The following is a 20484-nucleotide window of genomic DNA, read 5'->3' as shown; positions in this document are numbered from 1 at the left end:
CGAGTACAGACCTAGACTATTTAGTCTCTCTTCATAGTCCAACCCCCTCATCTCCGGTATCAGCCTAGTGAACCTCCTCTGCACTCCCTCCAAGGCCAATATATCCTTGCGCAAGTGTGGCGACCAAAACTGCACACAGTACTCCAGCTGCGGCCTCACCAGAACCCTGTACAGTTGCAGCAAGACCTCCCTGCTTTTATATTCTATCCCCCTCGCTATAAAGGCCAGCATTCCATTCACCTTCTTGATCACCTGCTGCACCTGCAGACTGGGTTTTTGCGACTCGTGCACAAAGACCCCCAGGTCCCTCTGCACCTCGGGATGCCTGCTGCCTCTCGGTGTGCCCTGGGAGTTTTGTTTAACCCTTTAGAGACAGCGGGTTGTGCCACCCACCTTGGCTGATTGGCAGTGGTTTATTGGCGGGATGAGGAACTCTGTGCACTGCCCGCTCCCCGCTCCCCCCCACCCACCCACCCCCAAGGCGGCAGAGTCGGCTGGCATGTCGGATCTGAGGCGTGAACTGGGCCGATAGATCAGGCAGCTGTGATCCGAGTGCATGCATTCAGGTATCAGGATGAAGGTGACCTTATACAGAGCATCTGAGGCCCTGTCATTGTGTTGGTAAAGACTCCCTCGAGAAGCCAGCCCATGATCTGAAATCTAAGCACCTTTCTTTGTGCGCCACTGAAAGTTGATGAGGATAAAAGTGGTTTAAATGCTTTGCCTCTCTCCCAACTTGCCAAAAACAAACCCCCCACAGTATTCCCTCCTGAAGATGAAAGTTTTGGGAGGTTTCTCCTCCCCTACCCCTGCTGGTCTCAAGTACCCTTCCCGGCAGACAGTCCTCGCTTCCAATGAGTGATTGAATATTAACCTCACAAATCAAACCAATTCTGTCTCTGGGAGGCAGCACTGACATCACAAAGAAGGTGATACAAAGATAGATGTTAAGGGCAGGTTGTGAGGATATCAGCGGGATACAGATGGATTGGGTGACTGGGTAAAAACCTGCCAAATAGCTGAGTTCAACGTGTGGAGATGTGGAGATGCCGGTGTTGGACTGGGATGGGCACAGTAAGAAGTCTCACAGCACCAGATTGAAGTCCAACAGGTTTATTTGGAATCGCGAGCTTTCAGAGCGCTGCTCCTTCATCAGGTGGATGGAGAAGTGGCTTTCACAAACAGGACATATATGGACAAAGGCACAATTGCAAGATTATGGTTGGAACGCAAGTCTTTACAGCTACAGACCGTGCGGGTGGAGAGAGGAATAGTCACAGGTTAAAGAGGTGTGAACTGTCCCAAACCAGGACAGTTAGTGGGGGAAGTGTGACCTCGCGCACTTTGATAGGAGGAGTCAGAAGGCAGATTATTATCTAAACAGAGAGAGACTGCAGGTGATTGAAGTGCAGAGGAATCTGGGTGTTCTAGTGCATGAATCACAAAAAGCTAGCGGACAGGTCCAACAAGTCGTTAAGAAGGCTAACGGCATTTTGGCCTTTTTGCAAAGGGATTGGAGTTTAAAAATAAGGAGGTTTTGTTGCAATTGTACAGGGTACTGGTGAGGCCTCACCTGGAATAATGCGCACAGTTTTGATCCCCTTACCGAAAGGCAGATATAGTAACACTGGAGGCAGTCCACAGGAGATTCACCAGGCTAATTCCTGGGATGAGAGAACTGTCCTATCAAGAGAGACTAAATAGTCTGGCTCTGTATGCCTTGGAGTTTAGAAGAGTGAGGGGGGGGTGACCTTATTCATTTATATCAGATCCTGAGGGGGGTTGACAGGGGAGATGGTGAGATGTCTTCACCAGTGGGAGAGTCTGGAAGAAGTGGACATCGCTACAGGATAAAGGGCCAGTCATTTCAAACTGAACTGTGCAGAAATTTCTCCTCACAGAGAGTGGTAAATCTCTGGAATTCTCTGCCCCGAAGAGTGCTGGAGGCTGGAGCATTAGAAGTATTTAAAGTGGAGCTGGATAAATATTTGATAGACCGAGGAATAGAGGACGATGGGGAAAATGGCACAGAGAAGGAGCTGAGACCGGCATAGATCAGCCATGATGATATTGAATGGTGGGACAGGCTCGAAGGAAGTTTGAATGGCCTCTCCTGCTTCTAGTTCTTGTGTGTGGAGTTCTGGTGGAACTGAGCTGTCGTCATGTTCCAAATAGCAATGGCATTTGTACAATTTAAATAAGGAAGAATTTCATTTCTACAGCACCTTTCATAGTCTCAGACCATTCCGAAGTCCTTTTGAAATCCAGTCACTGTTCGAATATAACGTGTGTGGCAGCTAATGTGCTCACAACAAACCCCCCACGAGCAGTAATGTCACAACCCAAAGTAGGTTTGGGGATTTGCCATGGTAAATTGCCCCTTAGTATCTAAAGATGTGTGGGTCAGATGGATTGGCCATGCTAAATTGCCCCTAGGTGTCCAAAGATGCGTGAGTCAGATGGATCACACTTGCTAAATTGCCCCTTAGTGTCCAAAGAGGTGAGGGTTAGGTGGATTGGCCATGCTAAATTGCCCCTTAGTGTCCAAAGAGGTGAGGGTTAGGTGGATTGGCCATGCTAAATTGCCCCTTAGTGTCAGGGGGACTATCTAGGGTAAATGAATGGGATCAAGGGGATGGGGCCTGGGTGAGATAGTGGTCAGTGCAGACTCAAATGGCCTGAATGACCTCCTTCTGCACTGTAGGATAGCATGCAAGAAACAGTACTTTTCACTGTATACTAATACATGTGACAATAATAAACCAAATCAAATCCTGCCTTTTTCCCGTAACCTTTGACCTCCTTACCAATCAGGAGCCTATCTATCCCTGACCCGGCCTCCTCTGTGACAATGAGTTCCAGACTCCCCACCCTCTGGCTGAAGAAATTCCTCCCCATCTCGGTTCTAAAGGGCTGTCCCTTTACTCTGAGGCTGTGACTCCCACACATCTTCCAACAGGGAAGACAACCTGCTAAACAACTTGTTATCGGGCAGCATCTGTTGTTTTGTCTTAACGCTGGCTGTCCGCTGTGTCTCGGTGGGTAAGACTCTTCTGCCTCATTCAGTACGGAACTGGAGACTCTGAGATACTGCACAGAGGGAACTGCATTGTCAGAGACGCTTATAAAACAAAGTCCTTCTCTCTCCCTCACCGCCCCACCCCCTGCCCCCAATCCACCTAGGGGCAATTGGACAGTAGGGGGCAATTTAGCACAGCCAATCCACCTAACCTGCACATCTTTGGACTGTGGGAGGAAACCCACATAGATACAGTGAGAATGTACAAACTCCACACAGACAGTGACCCAGGGCTGGAATTGAACCCGGGTCCCCGGCACTATGAGGCAGCAGCTCTAACCACCATGCCACTGTGCTGCCCAGTGTTGCAGACCTGACACTCCAACTGGAAAGAGAAGCTGGGGGAAAGTGGCACTGAAAAGGTTTGGGAGTTATTGGTGAACATGTAACTGCAGCTGTTCAGTTAAAGCCAAGTTCAGGGGACAATTAGATGTGTTTCTGTAGTGAGTGGAATGTTGGTGAGAGGTTGGATAGGTTTTAGAAAGTGAGCCAAGGGCAGAACTTCTAAATAGCAAAAATATCCAAATTGTACAAAGTTTAAAAGGCTTACACTTCAGATCATACAGCACAGCAAGAGGCCATTCAGCCCATTGCATCTGTGCCAGCTCTTTGAAAGAGCTATGCAATTAATTACAGTTTTGTGTACAGTTTTGGTCTCCTTACTTGAGAAAGGATATACTGGCACTGGAGGGGGTGCAGAGGAGATTCACTAGGTTGATTCCGGAGTTGAGAGGGTTGGCTTATGAGGAGAGACTGAGTAGACCGGGGCTATACTCATTGGAATTCAGAAGAATGAGAGGAGATCTTATCGAAACATATCAGATTATGAAGGGAATAGATAAGATAGAAGCAGGGAAGTTGTTTCCACTGGTGGGTGAAACTAGAACTAGGGGGCATGGTCTCAAAATAAGGGGGAGCAGATTTAGGACTGAGTTGAGGAGGAACTTCTTCACCCAAAGGGTTGTGAATCTGTGGAATTCCCTGCCCAGTTGAGGCTACCTCATTGAATGTTTTTAAAGCAAGGATAGATAAATTTTTGAACAGTAAAGGAATTAAGGGTTATGGTGAGCGGGCGGGTAAGTGGAGCTGAGTCCATGAAAAGATCAGCCACGATCTTATTGAATGGCGGAGCAGGCTCGAGGGGCCAGATGGCCGACTCCTGCTCCTAGTTTTTATGTTATGTTCTAATCCCACTTGCTTTCCCCACAGCCCCCTCATATTTTTGTTCCCTCCAAGGATTTACCCAATCCCCTTTTTGAAAGTTCCGATTGAATCTGCTTTCAGCACCCTTTCAGACAGATTGCTGACTACATCGCTGTTTGTGGGATCTTGCTGTGTAGAAATGGCCTATCATGACACTGACTGCATGACATGTGGATTTCCATTGGTCGTACAACACTTGGAGCTGTCCTGAGCTTGTGAAGGGTGTTGTGGAAAGGCAAGTCTCTCTCCCCGCGGGGAAAGTGCGTGTGCTGATCTTGTGTCCTGTTCTGTCTCTCTCACAGAATGGTGGAGTACTCGCTGGATTTGCAGAACGTCAGTCTCTCCGCGATCCGGACAGTTCGCGTCCTGAGGCCGCTAAAAGCCATCAACCGGGTTCCGAGTAAGTGTCTGATACGCAGCTCTGTAACATGACCTGTCCTAGACACAGCCTCTCCCATTATCTATCGCTGAGATCCTCCTCCATTCCTTCCTTACTCTCCAACTCGACTCCCCCAGTGGTCCCAGGGGTCAGCACCCCCCCATCCCTACCTGGGGGTGAGGGAAGGTAGAGGGTGTGAACGCCACACAGCCTCCACCTTCCAACCCAACCCCACCTTCCACTCCACCCCCACCTTCCACCACCCCTCCCAACCCCATCCAAAGCTCAGGCACCTGCATTCGAATATATACCATCCCATTCCACCATCACCTCTGATCAACACTGGCCTCAGTTCAAGAAGTGCTTTGATTTTAAAAATGTGCCCCTTAGTGTCCAAAGATGTGCAGGTTAGGTGGATTGGCCATGCTAAATTGCCCCTCAGTGTCCAAAGATGTGCAGGTTAGGTGGATTGGCCATGCTAAATTGCTCCTTAGTGTTCAAAAGTGTGCAGGTTAGGTGGATTAGCAAAAGTAAATGCATTGGGTTACGGGGAGTGCCTGGGTGGGATGCTGTTTCGGAGAATCGGTGCTGACTCCATGGTCTGAGTGGCCTCTTCCTGCGCTGTAGATTCTACGCTTCCGCTATTCAGCTAATGAGGTGAAGTCATATCTCCCTCAGGCTGGGCTGGGGTGGGGTCAGTGAGAGCTGAATTGCTTCTCGGTGGCAGGGAGATCGCAGACTGGGGTGAAAGGAACCAGCGATTCTTTTTTCTGTGTGGGGTTTGAGATGAAATCGTTAGCTTCCCTTTTGGTTCTGCTTGAAGTGTGATTGCTAAAGTTAGTCAGAGATTACAGGCAACCTGACTTGTGTGATAATTTTGTGTTGCGCTGCTGACGAGATGCTCTCTATATTGTAAATAATTCATGTTTTTTTTTAGTATTTTTGTTTGAAGTGTAATGTAACAATTTGCATATAGACAAGACGGGATTTGTATTCGTTGGGCTATTTTTACACTTGTGCGGATACACGTGTCATTTAATATTTGGAGCAAGGTAAACAGTTTGATCATTCCCTTTTGAAGTGGTAATTAAGAGCTGGTTTACAAATGAAATGTATTTGCGTAGTTAAATCCATCAAAAACCTACCTTCATGTAACAACACGTCTCCCCTGCGTTGGCCTTGTTTCCAAACCCTGTCTCAAAATCCCTCTCTGCAAAACTGATTTTGACAGTGAGCCGGTTGTTTGATTATAATAAAGTCCAGTTGCATCTCCATGCCTGTCCTCTGACCAACATTTCAATACATGGGTGCCATGGTGGCACAGTGATTAGCACCGCTGTCTCACAGCGCCAGGGACCCGGGTTCGATTCCCAGCCGGGCTCACTATCTGTGTGGAATCTGCATGTTGTCCCCGTGTCTGTGTGGGTTTCCTCCGGGTGCTCCGGCTCCCTCCCACACGCCAAAGATGTACATTTTAGATGGATTGGCCATGCTAAATTGTCCCTTAGTGTTTAAAGATGTTCAGGTTAGGTGGATTGGCCATGCTAAATTGCCCCAGAGTGATCCAAGATGTGCAGGTTAGGTGGATTTGTCATGCTAAATTGCCTCTTAGTATCCAAAGATGTGCAGGTTGGGTGGATTGGCCATGCTAAATTGCTCCTTAGTGTCCCAATTGTTTATTTATTTATCAGTACCATAAGTCAGCTTACATAAATGCTGCAATGTAGTTACTGTGAAAATCCCCTAGTCGCCATATTCTGGCGCCTGTTCGGGTACACTGAAGGAGAATTTAGCACGGCCAATGCACCCTAACCAGCACGTCTTTCAGACTGTGGGAGAAAATTGGAGCACCCGGAGGAAACCCACACAGACACGGGGAGAACATGCATACTTCACACAGACAATGACCCAAGTTGGGAATCGAATCAAACAGCAGTGCTAACCACTGTGTCACCGTGCAGGTCAGGTGGACTGGCCATGCTAAATTGCCCCTTAGTGTCCGGGGGAATTGGCAGAGTAAATATGTGGGGTTATGGGAAAATGGCCTGGGTTATTACAGCACGTGGACTGCAGCGATTCAAGAAGGCAGCTCACCACCACCTTCTCAAGGGCAATTTAGCATGGCCAATCCACCCAACCTGCACATCTTTGGATCACTAAGAGCCAATTTAGCATGGCCAATCCACCTAACCTACAAATCTTTGAAGTGTGGGAGAAAACCGGAGAACTCAGAGGAAACCCACGCAGACATGGGGAGAATGTGCAGACTTCGCACAGACAGTGAACTGAGGCCAGAATCGAACCTATGTCCTTGGCACTGACAGGCAGCAGTGCTAACCACGAAGCCATCCATAATACAGTGAGATATTTCAAATCCAAGAGAACAGTCAGGACCTCGGTGTAACAATTGTAAAATTGTACAGGACGTTGGTGGAGTCATGCTTGGAGTATTGTGTTCAGTTTTGGTTGCTTTGCTGCAGGAAGGATGTTATTAAACTGGAGAGTGTGCAGAAGGATTTACAAGGATGTTGCCAGAACTCGAGGGACTGAGTTAAAGAGAGAGAGATTGGACAGGCTTTTTCTTTGGAGCGCAGGAGACTGAGGGGTGATCTTATAAGAGGTGTAAAAGATCATGAGAGGCATGGATGGGGTGAATGCACTCTGTCTTTTCCCCAGGGTTGGGAATCGAGGACTAGAGGGCGTAGGTTTAAGTTAAAAGGGGGAAAAAATGAATGGGAACCTGAGGAGCAACCTTTGTACACAAAGGGTGGTACGTGTGTGGAATGAGCTGCCAGAGGAAGTGGTTGAGGCAGAGACATTGGCAATATTTAAAAGGCATTTGGACAGATACGTGGAGAGGAAAGGTTTAGAGGGATATGGACCAAATGCAGGCAAATAGGGTTAGCTCAGATGGGCACTTTGACCGGTGTGGATTGTTTGGGCTGAAGGGCCTGTCTCTGTGCTGTAGGGCTCTATGACTCTATAACTTATCAGAAAGCTCCTCTGCCAATGCAGCACGCCCTCAGTACAGCATGAGGATTGTCAAGCTAGATTTTGTACTCAAACTTTACAGTAAGTTTCTTGGAGTGGGACTCAAATGCACCATCTAACGAGCCAAGGCTGTGATTGAGTTTACAATGGAACCGGGATGAAAAATCAATCGGGATGTTCGCAAGATTGGATCTGTCATGTATTCATCGGAAGGTATCTGGAGAATTGGCAGTCAATGGCATCAGAATGCTCCACATACAGTTATTAATATGGATTCAAAAATTCTGTGTGTGGCCCGAGGTGATAATATCAGATTTAATGAGTGCTTACACTCTGAACCATTAGATAGTCCTGTTGAAGAAAGATAAGGGAGCTCCATCTTGTCAGAAGAGTCTGCTCAAGTTTCCACTGATATCCAGCAGATAAACATGATCTGAATAAGGGGATTTGGTAGCCAACCATTCAATGAATAAAGCTGAGAACCAGCTCTCAGTATCATTGCACTTTATGCGCATGATATTTGCCCGTTTACAATGCTAAAAGGGTCGACATGTCTAAATAAATGACGGACAAAATTTAACTCCCTGTAACAAAAACAGAAAATGCAGGAGAAACACTAGGGGCAGTCATGATGGCACAGTGGTTAGCACTGCTGCCTTACAGTGCCAGGGACCTGGGTTCAATTCGTGGCTTGGGTCACTGTCTGTGCGGAGTCTGCACATTCTCCCCGTGTCTGCGTGGGTTTCCTCTGGGTGCTCCGGTTTCCTCCCACAATCCAAAAGATGTGCAGGTTAGGTGCCATTGGCCATGCTAAATTCTCCCTCAGTGTACCCGAGCAGGTGCCGGAGTGTGGCGACTAGGGGATTTTCACAGTAACTTCATTGCAGTGTTAATGTATGATGTGGAGTTGCCGGTGTTGGACTGGGGTGGGCACAGTATGTAGCCTCACAACACCAGCTTGAAGTCCAACCAGGTTTATTTGAGAGCACAAGTCTCTCACCTGCTGAAGGAGCAACGCTGCAAAAGCTCGTGCTACGAAGTAAACCTGTTGGACTTTAACCTGGTGATGTGAGACTACGTACAGTGTTAATGTAAGCCTACCTGTGACGCTAATAAATAAACTTGTAGAAGCCAGAAGACCCAGGTACAGTGCCTGCAGCAAGATTCATTCAACACTACACCACATTACTGTCCCTCAGCGTCACTGGGGGACCCTGGGGACAGGAACAAGATCTGTCCATTCGAGAGCTGCTGTTGCTGGCTGGAAGGTCAGTGATGAAATGGTGCACGGCGGAGCCGTTACAGAATAAATCAGCCACTTCCCTTTTTTGCAGTGACTGCCACTGCAATCTTACGGAGCTTTTGATCACAGTCCCAGTTTAAAGTGAGGAAGCAAATACTTGTAATTTATCTCGTCTGTGTATGTCACATGGAGTGATGGTGATTGTACGCGCCTGAAACGTTAATGTAAAGTAATATTTATAGCCCATCGCCGCAAAATGTCGCCAAACATTTCGCAATTAACCGCCCTGTAGCAGAGCGGTCGCTTCCATTTAAATGATGTCTATTTTGCGCACAGCATCAGCCCAGCAACAGGCAAAATCAGACACCCAGCTGGTAATGTCGGAAAGACAGTAACCATCCCCTGTACCGCACTCCTTCAGTACTGCAACTCGGGAGCGTTAGCCTAGATCGTGCACTTAAAAGGTTGTAAATCTTCAAGAATGCTCTACCTCAGAGAGCTACGGACTCAGATCAACTCTTGAAACATAAAAACTAAAAGCAGAAATAGGCCATTTATTCGTTAGTGTCACAAGTAAGGCTTACACTCACACTGCAATGAAGTTACTGTGCAAATCCCCTAATTGCCACATTCCAGCGCCTGTTCAGTACACTGAGGGAGAATTTACAATGGCCAATCATAGAATCCCTACAGTGCAGGAGGAGGCCATTTGGCCCATCGGGCCTGCACCCACAGCAATCCCACCCAAGCCCTATCTCTGTAACCTCACATATTTACCCTGCTAGTCCCTCTGACCCAAAGGGACAATTTAGCACGGCCAATCCACCTAACCCGCACATCTTTGGAGTGCGGGAGGAAACTGGAGGCAATGCATCTCATCTGCATGTCTTTGGGACTGTGGGAGGAAACCGGAGCACCTGGAGGAAACCCACGCAGACACGGGGAGAGCGTGCAGACTCTGTACAGACAGTGATCCAAGCCGGGAATCGAACCTGGCACTGTGAGGCGGCAGTGCTAACCACTGGGCCACCGCGCCATCCTGAAACTCTGCAAGTGTGTTGTTTTACAAAGCATATTTGCTGTACCGTTCCATTGTTTGTGTTGCATGATGTTGTCCAGAGGTGGAATCCATCATTTACCTCCGTACCTCAACGTGACAGCTGAAATGAGCAATGTGTACACTGGTGCCCTGAGGAGGATGCCCCCGAGGTAGTGTTAAACTACATCATGCCAGCACAGATCCGTCTTTCTCTGCCAATTAAATTCCTGTCACTAGACTTGTAAATCCAGAGACCCCCTGGCCAATGGGTTCAAATCCCACCACGGCAACCGTGCAATTTAAAATCATCTTAAAAATCTGGAATTATAAAACTAGTCTCAGTAATGGTGATCATGAAATTAAAATCAATTGGTGCAAAAACCCATCTGGTTCCCTTTAGGGGAGGAAATCTGCCGTCCTTACCCGGTCTGGCCTACATGTGACTCCAGAGCCACAGCAATGTGGGTGACTCTCAGCTGCACTCTGAAATGGTCTAGTGAACCATTCAGTCCAAGAGCAAGTTTATTTAATTTATTAGTATCACGTCGGCTTACTGTAATAACTCTACGGAGGCAGAAGTCCCATCACCAAGTTACTTTATCTACTCCATATATCTGTCCACAGCCAGCTCTCCAGTTGCTCCCTGCTGAATGGAGCAGGCTGGGTGTCTGACACACCTGCTTTAAATAGGGAGCATGAGCTCCCTGATTTAACCATCAGTTAGGACTCAGATAGTTCATATTCTAGCAAGCCAACCTCATTAGCCTCGCTGAAGTCATCACACTTACACTGACATTGCAATGAAGTCCCTGTGAAAATCCCCTAGTTGCCACGCTCCAGCACCTGTTTGGGTACTTCATGGGAGAATTTAACACGGCCAATGCACCCTAACCAGCACGCCTTTCGGACTGTGGGAGGAAGCCGGAGCACCCGGAGGAAACCCACGCAGACACGGGGAGAATTTGCAGACTCCCACATAGACAGTGACCCGAGCCTGGAATCGAACCCAGGATCCCTATCACTGTGAGGCAGCAGTGCTAACCACTGTGCCACAATGACAGCCATAGCATTTCTCCAGCATTTTCTTTTTTTGAGACAGAGAGTTAGATTTTGTTTATCATTCACTTTGGTGTGTTGACCCTTTTAGCTCAGTGAACGGGCAGCCAGTTCTAACCACTGTGCCGCTGTGCCACCAACTAGGGATGGATAATAAATGCTGGCCTTGCCAGCGGTGCCCAGATCCTGAAGAAAGAAAAAGAAAGGAAGCTCAGGTGGGGTATAAATACCAGCACAGACCTGTTGGGCTGAATGGCCTGTTTATGTTCTGTCAATTCTTTTTCATCCTGACACAAAAGCTCAAAACCAGCCGAGCTAAAAACAGAAAGTGCTGGAATGTCTCAGCAGGAGAGGGAAACAGACTTAACATTCTGAGTCAGGATGACTTTTTAATGCACTGTTCTCTGTGTGCACAGTGTGATGCAGTTACAGAGTCTACAGCACAAAAAACTTACCATTCAACCCAACTGATCTGTGCTGGCTTTATCCTCCGTCCAACCTAACTGGACTTTGCAACCTTTATCTCATCCTATCAACTACTCCTTCTATTCCCTCCTCACTCATTGTTTACTTATATTCCTTCTAAAAGCATCAACGCCACTCCCCTAGACTGCTTCTTGCATCACCAGTTCCTGATTCTTACCACTCCTTACACTAGTAAGGAGAATTTCTTCTGAATTCTTGATTAGGTCTGTTTGTGACCATCTTATAGAGTTACCACACTTACATCATGATGCCAAGACATCACACTGTTATTGATTTATTATTGTCACATGTATTGGGATATAGTGAGCAGTATTGTTTCTTGAGTGCTATACAGTGAAAGCATACTGTTCATAGAATTCAAAGGGGAGAAGTAAAGGAGAAGGTGCAGAATGCAGTGTTACAGTCATAGCTGGAATGTAGAGAAAGATCAGCTTAATATTTGCTTTGATTTATTATTGTCACATGTATTGGGATTCAGTGAAAAGTATTGTTTCTTGCACGCTATACAGAGAAAGCATACTGTTCACAGAGTACAAAGGGGAGAAGTAAAGGAGAAGGTGCAGAATCCAGTGTTGCAATCGTAGCTAGGATGTAGAGAAAGATCAGCTTAATGCAAGATAAGTCCATTTAAAAGTCTAATGGCAGCAGTGAAGAAGCTGTTCTTGAATCGGTTGGTACATGACCTCAGGCTTTTATATATTTTTCCCGATGGAAGAAGGTGGAAGAGAGAATGTCCGGGGTGCGTGGGGTCCTTAATTATGCCGGCTGCTTTGCCGAGGCAGCGGGAAGCATAGACAGAATCAATGGATGGGAGGCTGGTTTGTGTGATGGACTGGGCTACATTCACAACCTTTTGTAGTTTCTCCTGGTCTTAGGAAGAGCAGGAGGTGGCACAGTGGCACAGTGGTTAGCACTGCTGCCTCACAGCGCCAGGGACCCAGGTTTGATTGAGTCACTGTCTGTGTGGAGTTTGTACATTCTCCCCATGTCTGCGTGGGATTTCCTCCGGGTGCTCCAGTTTCCTCCCACTGTCCAAAGATCAGCCGGTCAGGTGAATTGGCCAAGCTAAATTTCCCTTTAGTGTTAGGGGGACTAGCTAGGGTAAATGCATAGGGTTATGGGGATAAGGTTTGGGTGGGATTGTGGTTGGGACAGACTTGGTGGGCCGAATGGCCTCTTTCTGTAGTGTAAGAATTCTATGTGCCCATCCAGGTGCAGATTCTGGTCATTTGATTACTGGATGCTGTCCATGGTGCTGAACTAACACAAGTGCTGCTGCTTGAGGTTTCTCCCACATGGCGGTGCTGTTTTCCTGCCCATGTGCCAATTCCATGGCGGGCGGGTTACCCAACAGAATTCATCTCGATTAACCCCCACAATCCAAGCCTTCGGTTTATTACCTGCACCAGCGTGGGTGCCTATTCCTCATGGCGGATAGAGCTTGTTTGTTTCATTGAAGAGTTGGAAAATAAGGAGTCGAGTCACCCTCAAACCCATTCCTCTGTTCAGATTATAACTGATCGGAAACTCAGCTTCATTCCCTTGACTTTTCTCCCTCCTTCTCAGAACCCTTATCCAACAATCAATCCATCTCCACCTTGTAAGACTCAGTTGAATTCCAGCATCCACTGACTCTTGAAACATAGAAATGCAGGAACATAGAAATTGGGAACAGACATCGGCACGTTCAGTCCTTCGAGCTGCTCTTCCATTCAATCAGATCATGGCTGATCTCTCCCCGGTCTCAAATCCACCTCCCCACCTGTTCCCCGTGTCCCCTTATCCTTTTATTCAAAATATACCCATCCCTGTCTTGAAACCACTCAACCATTCAGACTTGAAGAAGAATTCCAGAATTTCCACAAGCCTATGATGAAGAAATTCTTTTTTTTTATTCATTCATGGGCGTCGCTGGCTGGGACAGGATTTATTGCCCATCCCTAGCTGCCCTTGGAGGGCAGTTGAGAATCAACCACATTGCTGTGGCTCTGGAGTCACATGTAGGCCAGACCGGGTAAGGACGGCAGATTTCCTTCCCTGAAGGACATTAGTGAACCAGATGGGTTTTTCCGACAATGGGTCATCAGTAGATTTTTAATTCCAGATTTTTTTATTGAATTCAAATTCCACCATCTGCCGTGTCAGGATTTGAACCCGGGTCCCCAGAGCTTTGGCTGATTTTCTGGATTAATAGTCTAGCGATAATATCACTAGGCCATTGCCTCCCTACCATCTTCCTCTAAGGTTAGGGTTATGCACCTATATTGACTTTAATCAGGTAATTGAGGTGGACCTGTTAAAACCTGAACTCCCGGATTAAGGGCCAAATTGACAGGCCGATCAGGGAACTTCTTGCTTTGTACTTAACCAGGCGTGCCAGTTCCTCTGGAACTCTGAGTGTAGGCTGCTAATGGAAACCCGTCTGTATGCTGTTGTCAGAGTTGTAAATAAAGGGATTTTGGGTGAAGGGACTTCTGCCTCTGAGGACAGCACGGTGGCACAGTGGTTAGCATTGCTGCCTCACGGTGCCAGGGACCAGGGTTCACTTGGGTCACTGTTTGTTCAGAGTTTTCCCTCTGTCTGCATGGGTTTCCTCCAATCTAACCCACACCTCTTTGGATTGTGGGAGGAAACCAGGGCACCCAGAGGAAACCCATGCAGACACGGGGAGAATGTGCAAACTCCCCACCGACAGTGACCCAAGCCGGGAATTGAACCCGGGTGCCTGGGGCTGTGAGGCAGCAGCACTAACCACTGTGCACAAATCTGCTGTCCTTACCCGGTCTGGCCTACATGTGACTCCAGAGCCACAGCAATGTGGTTGACTCTCAACTGCCCTCCAAGGGCAACTAGGGATGGGCAATAAATGCTGGCCCAGCCAGCGACACCCATGTCCCACAAATGAATTTTTTTTTTTTAAAATTCTCATTTCCAAATTCATCTGAACAAATAAATCTTGGAAACACTCTGTTTTTTGCAATATGGAAGAGATGAGAGACCAATATGGAGGCACAACAGGATTCCTCCAACCCTGTCAGGAGCATTGAGAGACACAGCATCATGCAATTTAAGCCCAGAATTCAACCTGGCAATGCAACAGGGCTCCTTTGTTCCTGGAGGTGGGAGACTGTGAAATCTGTTTGGTGGCGTGTCGTCGGGAGGGACATGGTGCACACATTCCAATATGGCGGAGCAGCATGCTCCCCTTCTCTCAGCAGGGGGCTTCCCAACCCTCGCTGCGCAATTGACAATGGGAAGTGATCGTCTCCCAGCACTCCAATATGACGGATCGACGGGAGGGAACCTGCATCACGTGTCGCGCATTCTCCAAAATATCACGAGTTCAAATGAAGTCCAAAGACAAAAGAATCCCGATTCTAGGAACTCGGGAAGGCCAGTGTGCTCAAAGTTAGGCAAGTGACAGGCAGGAGGACCCTGTTCAGGGGCTGGAGCTGGTTGGTTTGTGTCAGCCATGGCCTAGAGGTTCATCTCCAACTCAGAAGGTTGCGGGTTCAAGTCCCGCTCTAGGACTTGAGCGCAGTATCCCAGCACGGACAAGATGGGCCAAATGGCCCCCTTCTATGCTGTATCATTTCGAGCTGCCAATCATGTTGGAAATCTCACAACACCTGGTTAAAGTCCAACAGGTTTATTTGGAATCACGAGCTTTCAGAGCGCTGCTCCTTCATCAAGTGAGTGTAATCAGGAAGTACACGGTGCACGCTTTCCAATATGGCAGAGCGGTGCTCCGAAAGCTCGTGATTCCAAATAAACCTGTTGGACTTCAACCTGGTGTTGTGAGACTACTTACCATGCTTACCCCATCCTGTTGGAGCCAGCGTTTCAAGTCTGGATGACCCTTCATCGGAACCCTGATGATAGATCATCCAGACTTGAAATGTTGCCTCTATTCTCTGTCTCCACAGACACTGTCGGACCTGTTGAGATTTTCCAGCATTTTGTGTTTTTGTTTCAGATTCCAGCATCTGCAGTAACTTGCTGTTAATCCAGTTTGGGGGGGTCAGTTTAACAACTTCAGATGATTCGCTCTATCCCACCTCGACCCCTTTGTTTCCATTCTATTTTATTTAATTTTTAACTGTTCTCTTCCTTTTATTTCTTTGCTGTCTTTCTTTATCTTTTCCCCTCCCCATCCTTTCCCCTATTTTATCTCCCCTTTTCTTCCCCTTTGCCCCCCTTTTCCCCCTTTATCTCAATTTTATCTCTCTCCCACCCATTCCCCCTCCTCCCCCCACATCTTCATCTGTCACAGTTTACCCTCTGATTTCTCTGCCGTTTGGCCATTCGCACCCTTTATTCGCTCTACAGGCTGCCATTAGCAGTCTTTCCCCTGCTTTCTGTGGCTATGACTTATCTTTCATTCCCTCCCCCTGCAGTTTAAATATCTCTCACTTTCTGTGCCTTTTAGCTTTGACAAAGGGTCGCCTGGACTCGAAACGTCAGCTCTTTTCTCTCCTTACAGATGCTGGCAGAACTGCTGAGATTTTCCAGCGTTTTCTCTTTGCTTTTGGTTTAGCTCAGTTGGTTGGACAGCTGGTTACTGATGCAGGGCTATGCCAACAGTGTGGGTTCCATTCCCATCCTGGCTGATGTTATTCCTGAAGGCTCCACCTTCTCGACCTTGACCCCTCGCCTGAGGTGTGCTGACCCTCAGGTTAAATCATCACCAGTCACCCTTTGGTCGTTGGTATACAGTGAAAAGCAATGTTTCTTTCGCACTGTACAGACAAAGCATACCGTTCATAGAGAAGGAAAGGAGAGAGCGCAGAATGTAGTGTTACAGTCATAGCTAGACTGTAGAGAAAGATCAACTTAATGTGAGGTAAGTCCATTCAAAAGTCTGATGGCAGCATGGAAGAAGCTGTTCTTGAATCAGTTGGTATGTGACCTCAGACTTTTTCCCAACGGAAGAAGGTGGAAGGAACAACACGTGGGGTCCTTGATTTTGCTGGCGGCTTTTCCGAGGCAGCGGGAAGTGTGGACAGAGTCAATGGATGGGAGGCTGGTTTGCGTGATGGACTGGGCTACGTTCACGACCCTTTCTAGTTCCTTGCGGTCTTGGGCAGAGCAGGAGCCCATACCAAGCTGTGATACACGCAGAAAGAATGCTTTCTATGGTGCATCTGTAAAAGTTGGTGAGAGTCGTAGTTGACATGCCAAATTTCCTTCGTTTTCTGAGAAAATAGAGGTGTTGGGGGGCTTTCTTAACTATAGTGTTGGCACTGGGGATGGGGAAACTAGGTTATTAGTGATTTGGACACCTAAAAACTTGAAGCCCTCAACCATTTCTACTTCATCCCTATTGACATAGACAGAGGCATGTTCTCCATTATGCTTCCTGAAGTTGATGACTATCTCCTTCGTTTTGTTGACATGAGAGCTGATTTATATCTTCGCTCCATCTACTCACCTTGATAACTTCACCCCTCAGTACTTACCCAATGCTCAATTAACCTCTGGTCACAATCTTCGGGTGGACATGATGTGGAGATGCCGGCGTTGGACTGGGGTAAACACAGTAAGGAGTCTCACAACACCAGGTTAAAGCCCAACAGGTTTATTTGATAGTAAACACAGAAGCTTTCAGAAACACTGCTCCTTCATCAGGTGTGTGGAAGAACCAGCGTTCCGAAAGCTTGTGGGTTTACTATCACATAAACTTGTTGAACTTTAACCTGGTGTTGTGAGACTTCCTACTGTGTACAACCTTCCAGTCATTCCCCTTTCAAATACTTACCCAATTCCATTTGGAAGTTACTGTTGAATTTGTTTCCAGAACATTCCTTCGGTCCAGACCACAACAGTTGCCACTTATCTTCAATCGTTGTCCTTTGGTTAATAATCCTTAGGTCAGAGAAAAGTCCATCGGAATTTTGAACATCTCCAACGTGATCGCCCTTTGACCTTCTCTGCTCTCAGGAGAACAATCCCAGCTCTGACACCCTCTCCACAAAACTGAAGTCCCTCAACCCTTGCTAATGGGTTTAATAGGTTGGAAATGGATTTGAATTACAGGAAAGAGGCGTTAAACACTAAATAGAATTCAAAGGTCATCAGCATCAGGTTGTGAAAAGGCAGACAAGAGACAAGGCAATGAGTCAGTTGTAACTACAAAGTGCGGAGTAAACAAATTGTGGATGGGCAAACCAAGCAGAGAAATTGGGCAGACAGAACTTGGAGTTGAGAACAGACAAATATCCAGGAGGCAGATAACATTAACGTCAGCAACCCCTGTGGAGAACCAAGCCCAGTGAGAGGGTGAGAAGTTCAGTAGGGTGGAGTGTGAGTGTGCCTGTGTGTGTGTGAGGGTGTGTGTGAGGGTGTGTGTGTGTGTGAGGGTGGGGAGCTGGATGGGGTACAGTTTGTGTGTGTGTGTGTGGGTGTGTGTGTGGGGGTGTGTGTGTGTGTGAGGGTGGGGAGTTGGATAGGGTACAGTGTGTGTGTGTGTGTGTGAGATTGGGGAGTTGGATAGGGTACAGTGTGTGTGTGTGTGTGTGTGTGTGTGTGGAGACAGTGCTCCCAGGGATGAGAAACTTCAGCGATGATGATAGATTGGAGAGTTTGGGACTGTTCTTCTTGGAGAGGAGATGCGATAGAGATGTTCAAAATCTTGAAGGGGCTGGACAGAGAGAAACTGTTCCCTTTGTGAAAATGAGAGGGCACAGATTTAAAGTCATTAGTAAAAGAAGTGAAGGTGGTATGAACTGCAACATTTTAATGCAGCCAGTGGTTAGAATTTTTCAATATTCATTTGTGGGACACGGGCATCGCTGGCTGGGCCAGCATTTATTACCCATCCCTAATTGTCCATGAACTGAGTGTCTCACTCAGTCATTTCAGAGGGCAGTTGAGAATCAACCCCACTGCTGTGGCTCTGGAGTCACATGTAGGCCAGACCGGGTAAGGACGGCAGATTTCCTTCCCTACAGGGACATTAGTGAACCTGATGGGTTTTTCCAACAATGGTTTCAGGGTCATCAGTAAACTCTTAATTCCAGATATATTTTATTGAATTCAAATTTCACCATCTGCCGTGGTGGGATTTGAACCCGAGTCCCCAGAACATTAGCTGAGCTTCTGGATTAATAGTCCAGTGATAATATCAAATGGCCTTTGCCTCCCCTTAATCTGGAGGGCACTGCGTGAGATAGTGGTTAGCACTGCTGCCTGAAAGCGCCAGGAACACAGGTTTGATTGCCGGCTTGGGTCACTGTCTGTGTGGATTTTGCACATTCTCCCCGTGTCTGCGTGGGTTTCTTCCGGTGCCTTGGTTTCCTCTCACAGTCCAAAGATGTGCTGGTTAGGGTGCATTGGCCATGCTAAATTCTCCCTCGGTGCACCCGTACAGGTGCCGGAGTGTGGCGACTGGGGGATTCTCACAGTAACTTCACTGCGGTGTTAATGTAAGCCTTACTTGTGACACTTAAAAAAGAGGATTAGACTGCAAAGGAAGAGTGCGCAGGGTTACGGGGGGAGAAGATGGCGGGAAGGGATGGAACAGTTTGAGTTGCTCACTCAGCGAGCCGGCACAGACACGATGGGCCAAATGGCCTCTGCCTGTGCTGTAACGACGCAGTAGCTTTGCTCCCACTGTGTCGGTGCCGTCTGCTACCTGAACCTGCAGCCTCAGTCATGCGAGAGCTGCCAGTCTATAATATCACTTGTTACATTAATCGGAATAAAACAGCAGCAATCTAGCTCATGGTACAGAATGAAGTGCCAAGAGACCTTTAATGGAATACATCTTCATTAAGGGAACTGGGGAACTGCCTCACATTTTATGAGTACATTCTGAAGCATCTGAGTACACAGTGCTCATACTAATCTCCAGCCTAATTACTTTACCTATTTTCACACTAAACACGCCATTATCTTCCAATTAGTCGACTTTCAATTTCTCTTAACCTAATTTATTTTCCAAATTAGTGTTTTCAGCACATCACAAGCACCCTCCTCTCACCTGTTTCACCTCTCTCAACATATACCCCTGCCAAATCTGTTCCTGTCTATTGTCAGGGGAGCCGCTCAGAGTGAGAGTGAAGGGACAGGTGGCGCGTTGGCACAGTGGGTTAGCGCTGCTGCCTCACAGCGCCAGGGACCCGGGTTCGATTCCGGTCTCGGGTGACTGTCTGTACGGAGTTTGCACATTCTCCCCCGTGTCTGCGTGGGTTTCCTCGGGGTGCTCCAGTTTCCTCCCAAGGTGTGCAGGGTAAGGGGAATTGGCTTTGCTAAGTTCCCCCTTAGTGCCCTAAGATGTGCAGGTTAGGGTGGATTGGCCATGCTAAATTGCCCGTCAGTGTCAGGGGGATTGGCAGGAGAAATACCTGGGGTTACAGGGAGAGGGCCTGGGTGGGATTGTTGTCAGTGCAGGCTTGATGGGCAGAATGGCCTCCTTCTGCACTGTGGGGATCCTATGAATCGAGGGAATGGGGAGAGGTTTGAGGGAAAGGAGTGAGGAAGCACTGAGTTGAATGAGGAGGTGGAGGGAGGGGTTGGGAGTGAGTGCTGGGGGAGAGAGTGAGCATGGGGTCCCAGGAGGGGAGGGTTTGGGGTTTGCAGGAATGGATTCCCGGGGAATAAAGGAGCAAGAATGTGAAAGCGAGGTGAGGGAATATGAGTTTGATTTGCTGGGGGAGGGGGTGATGGAGCCAATGGGACTGGGAGAGAGGGAGAGAGTTACTCCCGGGGGCTGTGCCACTATCCTCCCACACTCTGGATTGACTGGCTGACTCTGTGTCTCTCTCTGTGTTTTGTGTAGGTATGAGGATCCTGGTCAATCTGTTACTGGACACACTCCCAATGCTCGGCAATGTTCTGCTGCTTTGCTTTTTTGTCTTTTTTATATTTGGAATCATCGGTGTGCAGCTGTGGGCGGGTCTGCTTCGGAATCGCTGCTTCCTGGAAGAAAACTTAACACTGTGAGTGTTTCACTGTGTGTGAGAGTGTGTGTGTGTGAGTGTGTGTGTGTGCACACCTATGTGCACACG

The 20484-nt window shown here is 47.7% G+C and overlaps 1 protein-coding gene across 1 annotated transcript in view; it reads left to right on the top strand.

Annotated features, from left to right (window-relative positions):
• LOC145361508 (voltage-dependent T-type calcium channel subunit alpha-1I-like) overlaps positions 1-20484 on the top strand; it is a 165465-nt gene that overhangs the window by 10095 nt on the left and 134886 nt on the right. The window contains exons 3-4 of the mRNA XM_080217320.1: positions 4585-4682; positions 20256-20415. Of these exons, the coding sequence (XP_080073446.1) occupies positions 4585-4682; positions 20256-20415 (258 nt within the window). The remainder of the gene's footprint in view (positions 1-4584; positions 4683-20255; positions 20416-20484) is intronic.

The sequence above is a fragment of the Carcharhinus amblyrhynchos genome, chromosome 35 (genome assembly GCF_965287045.1).
Source record: "Carcharhinus amblyrhynchos chromosome 35, sCarAmb.v2.hapA, whole genome shotgun sequence".
Taxonomy (NCBI): domain Eukaryota; kingdom Metazoa; phylum Chordata; class Chondrichthyes; order Carcharhiniformes; family Carcharhinidae; genus Carcharhinus; species Carcharhinus amblyrhynchos.
The sequence above is the reverse complement of the archived record's forward strand: the minus strand, read 5'-3'. Positions and strand labels throughout refer to the sequence as shown.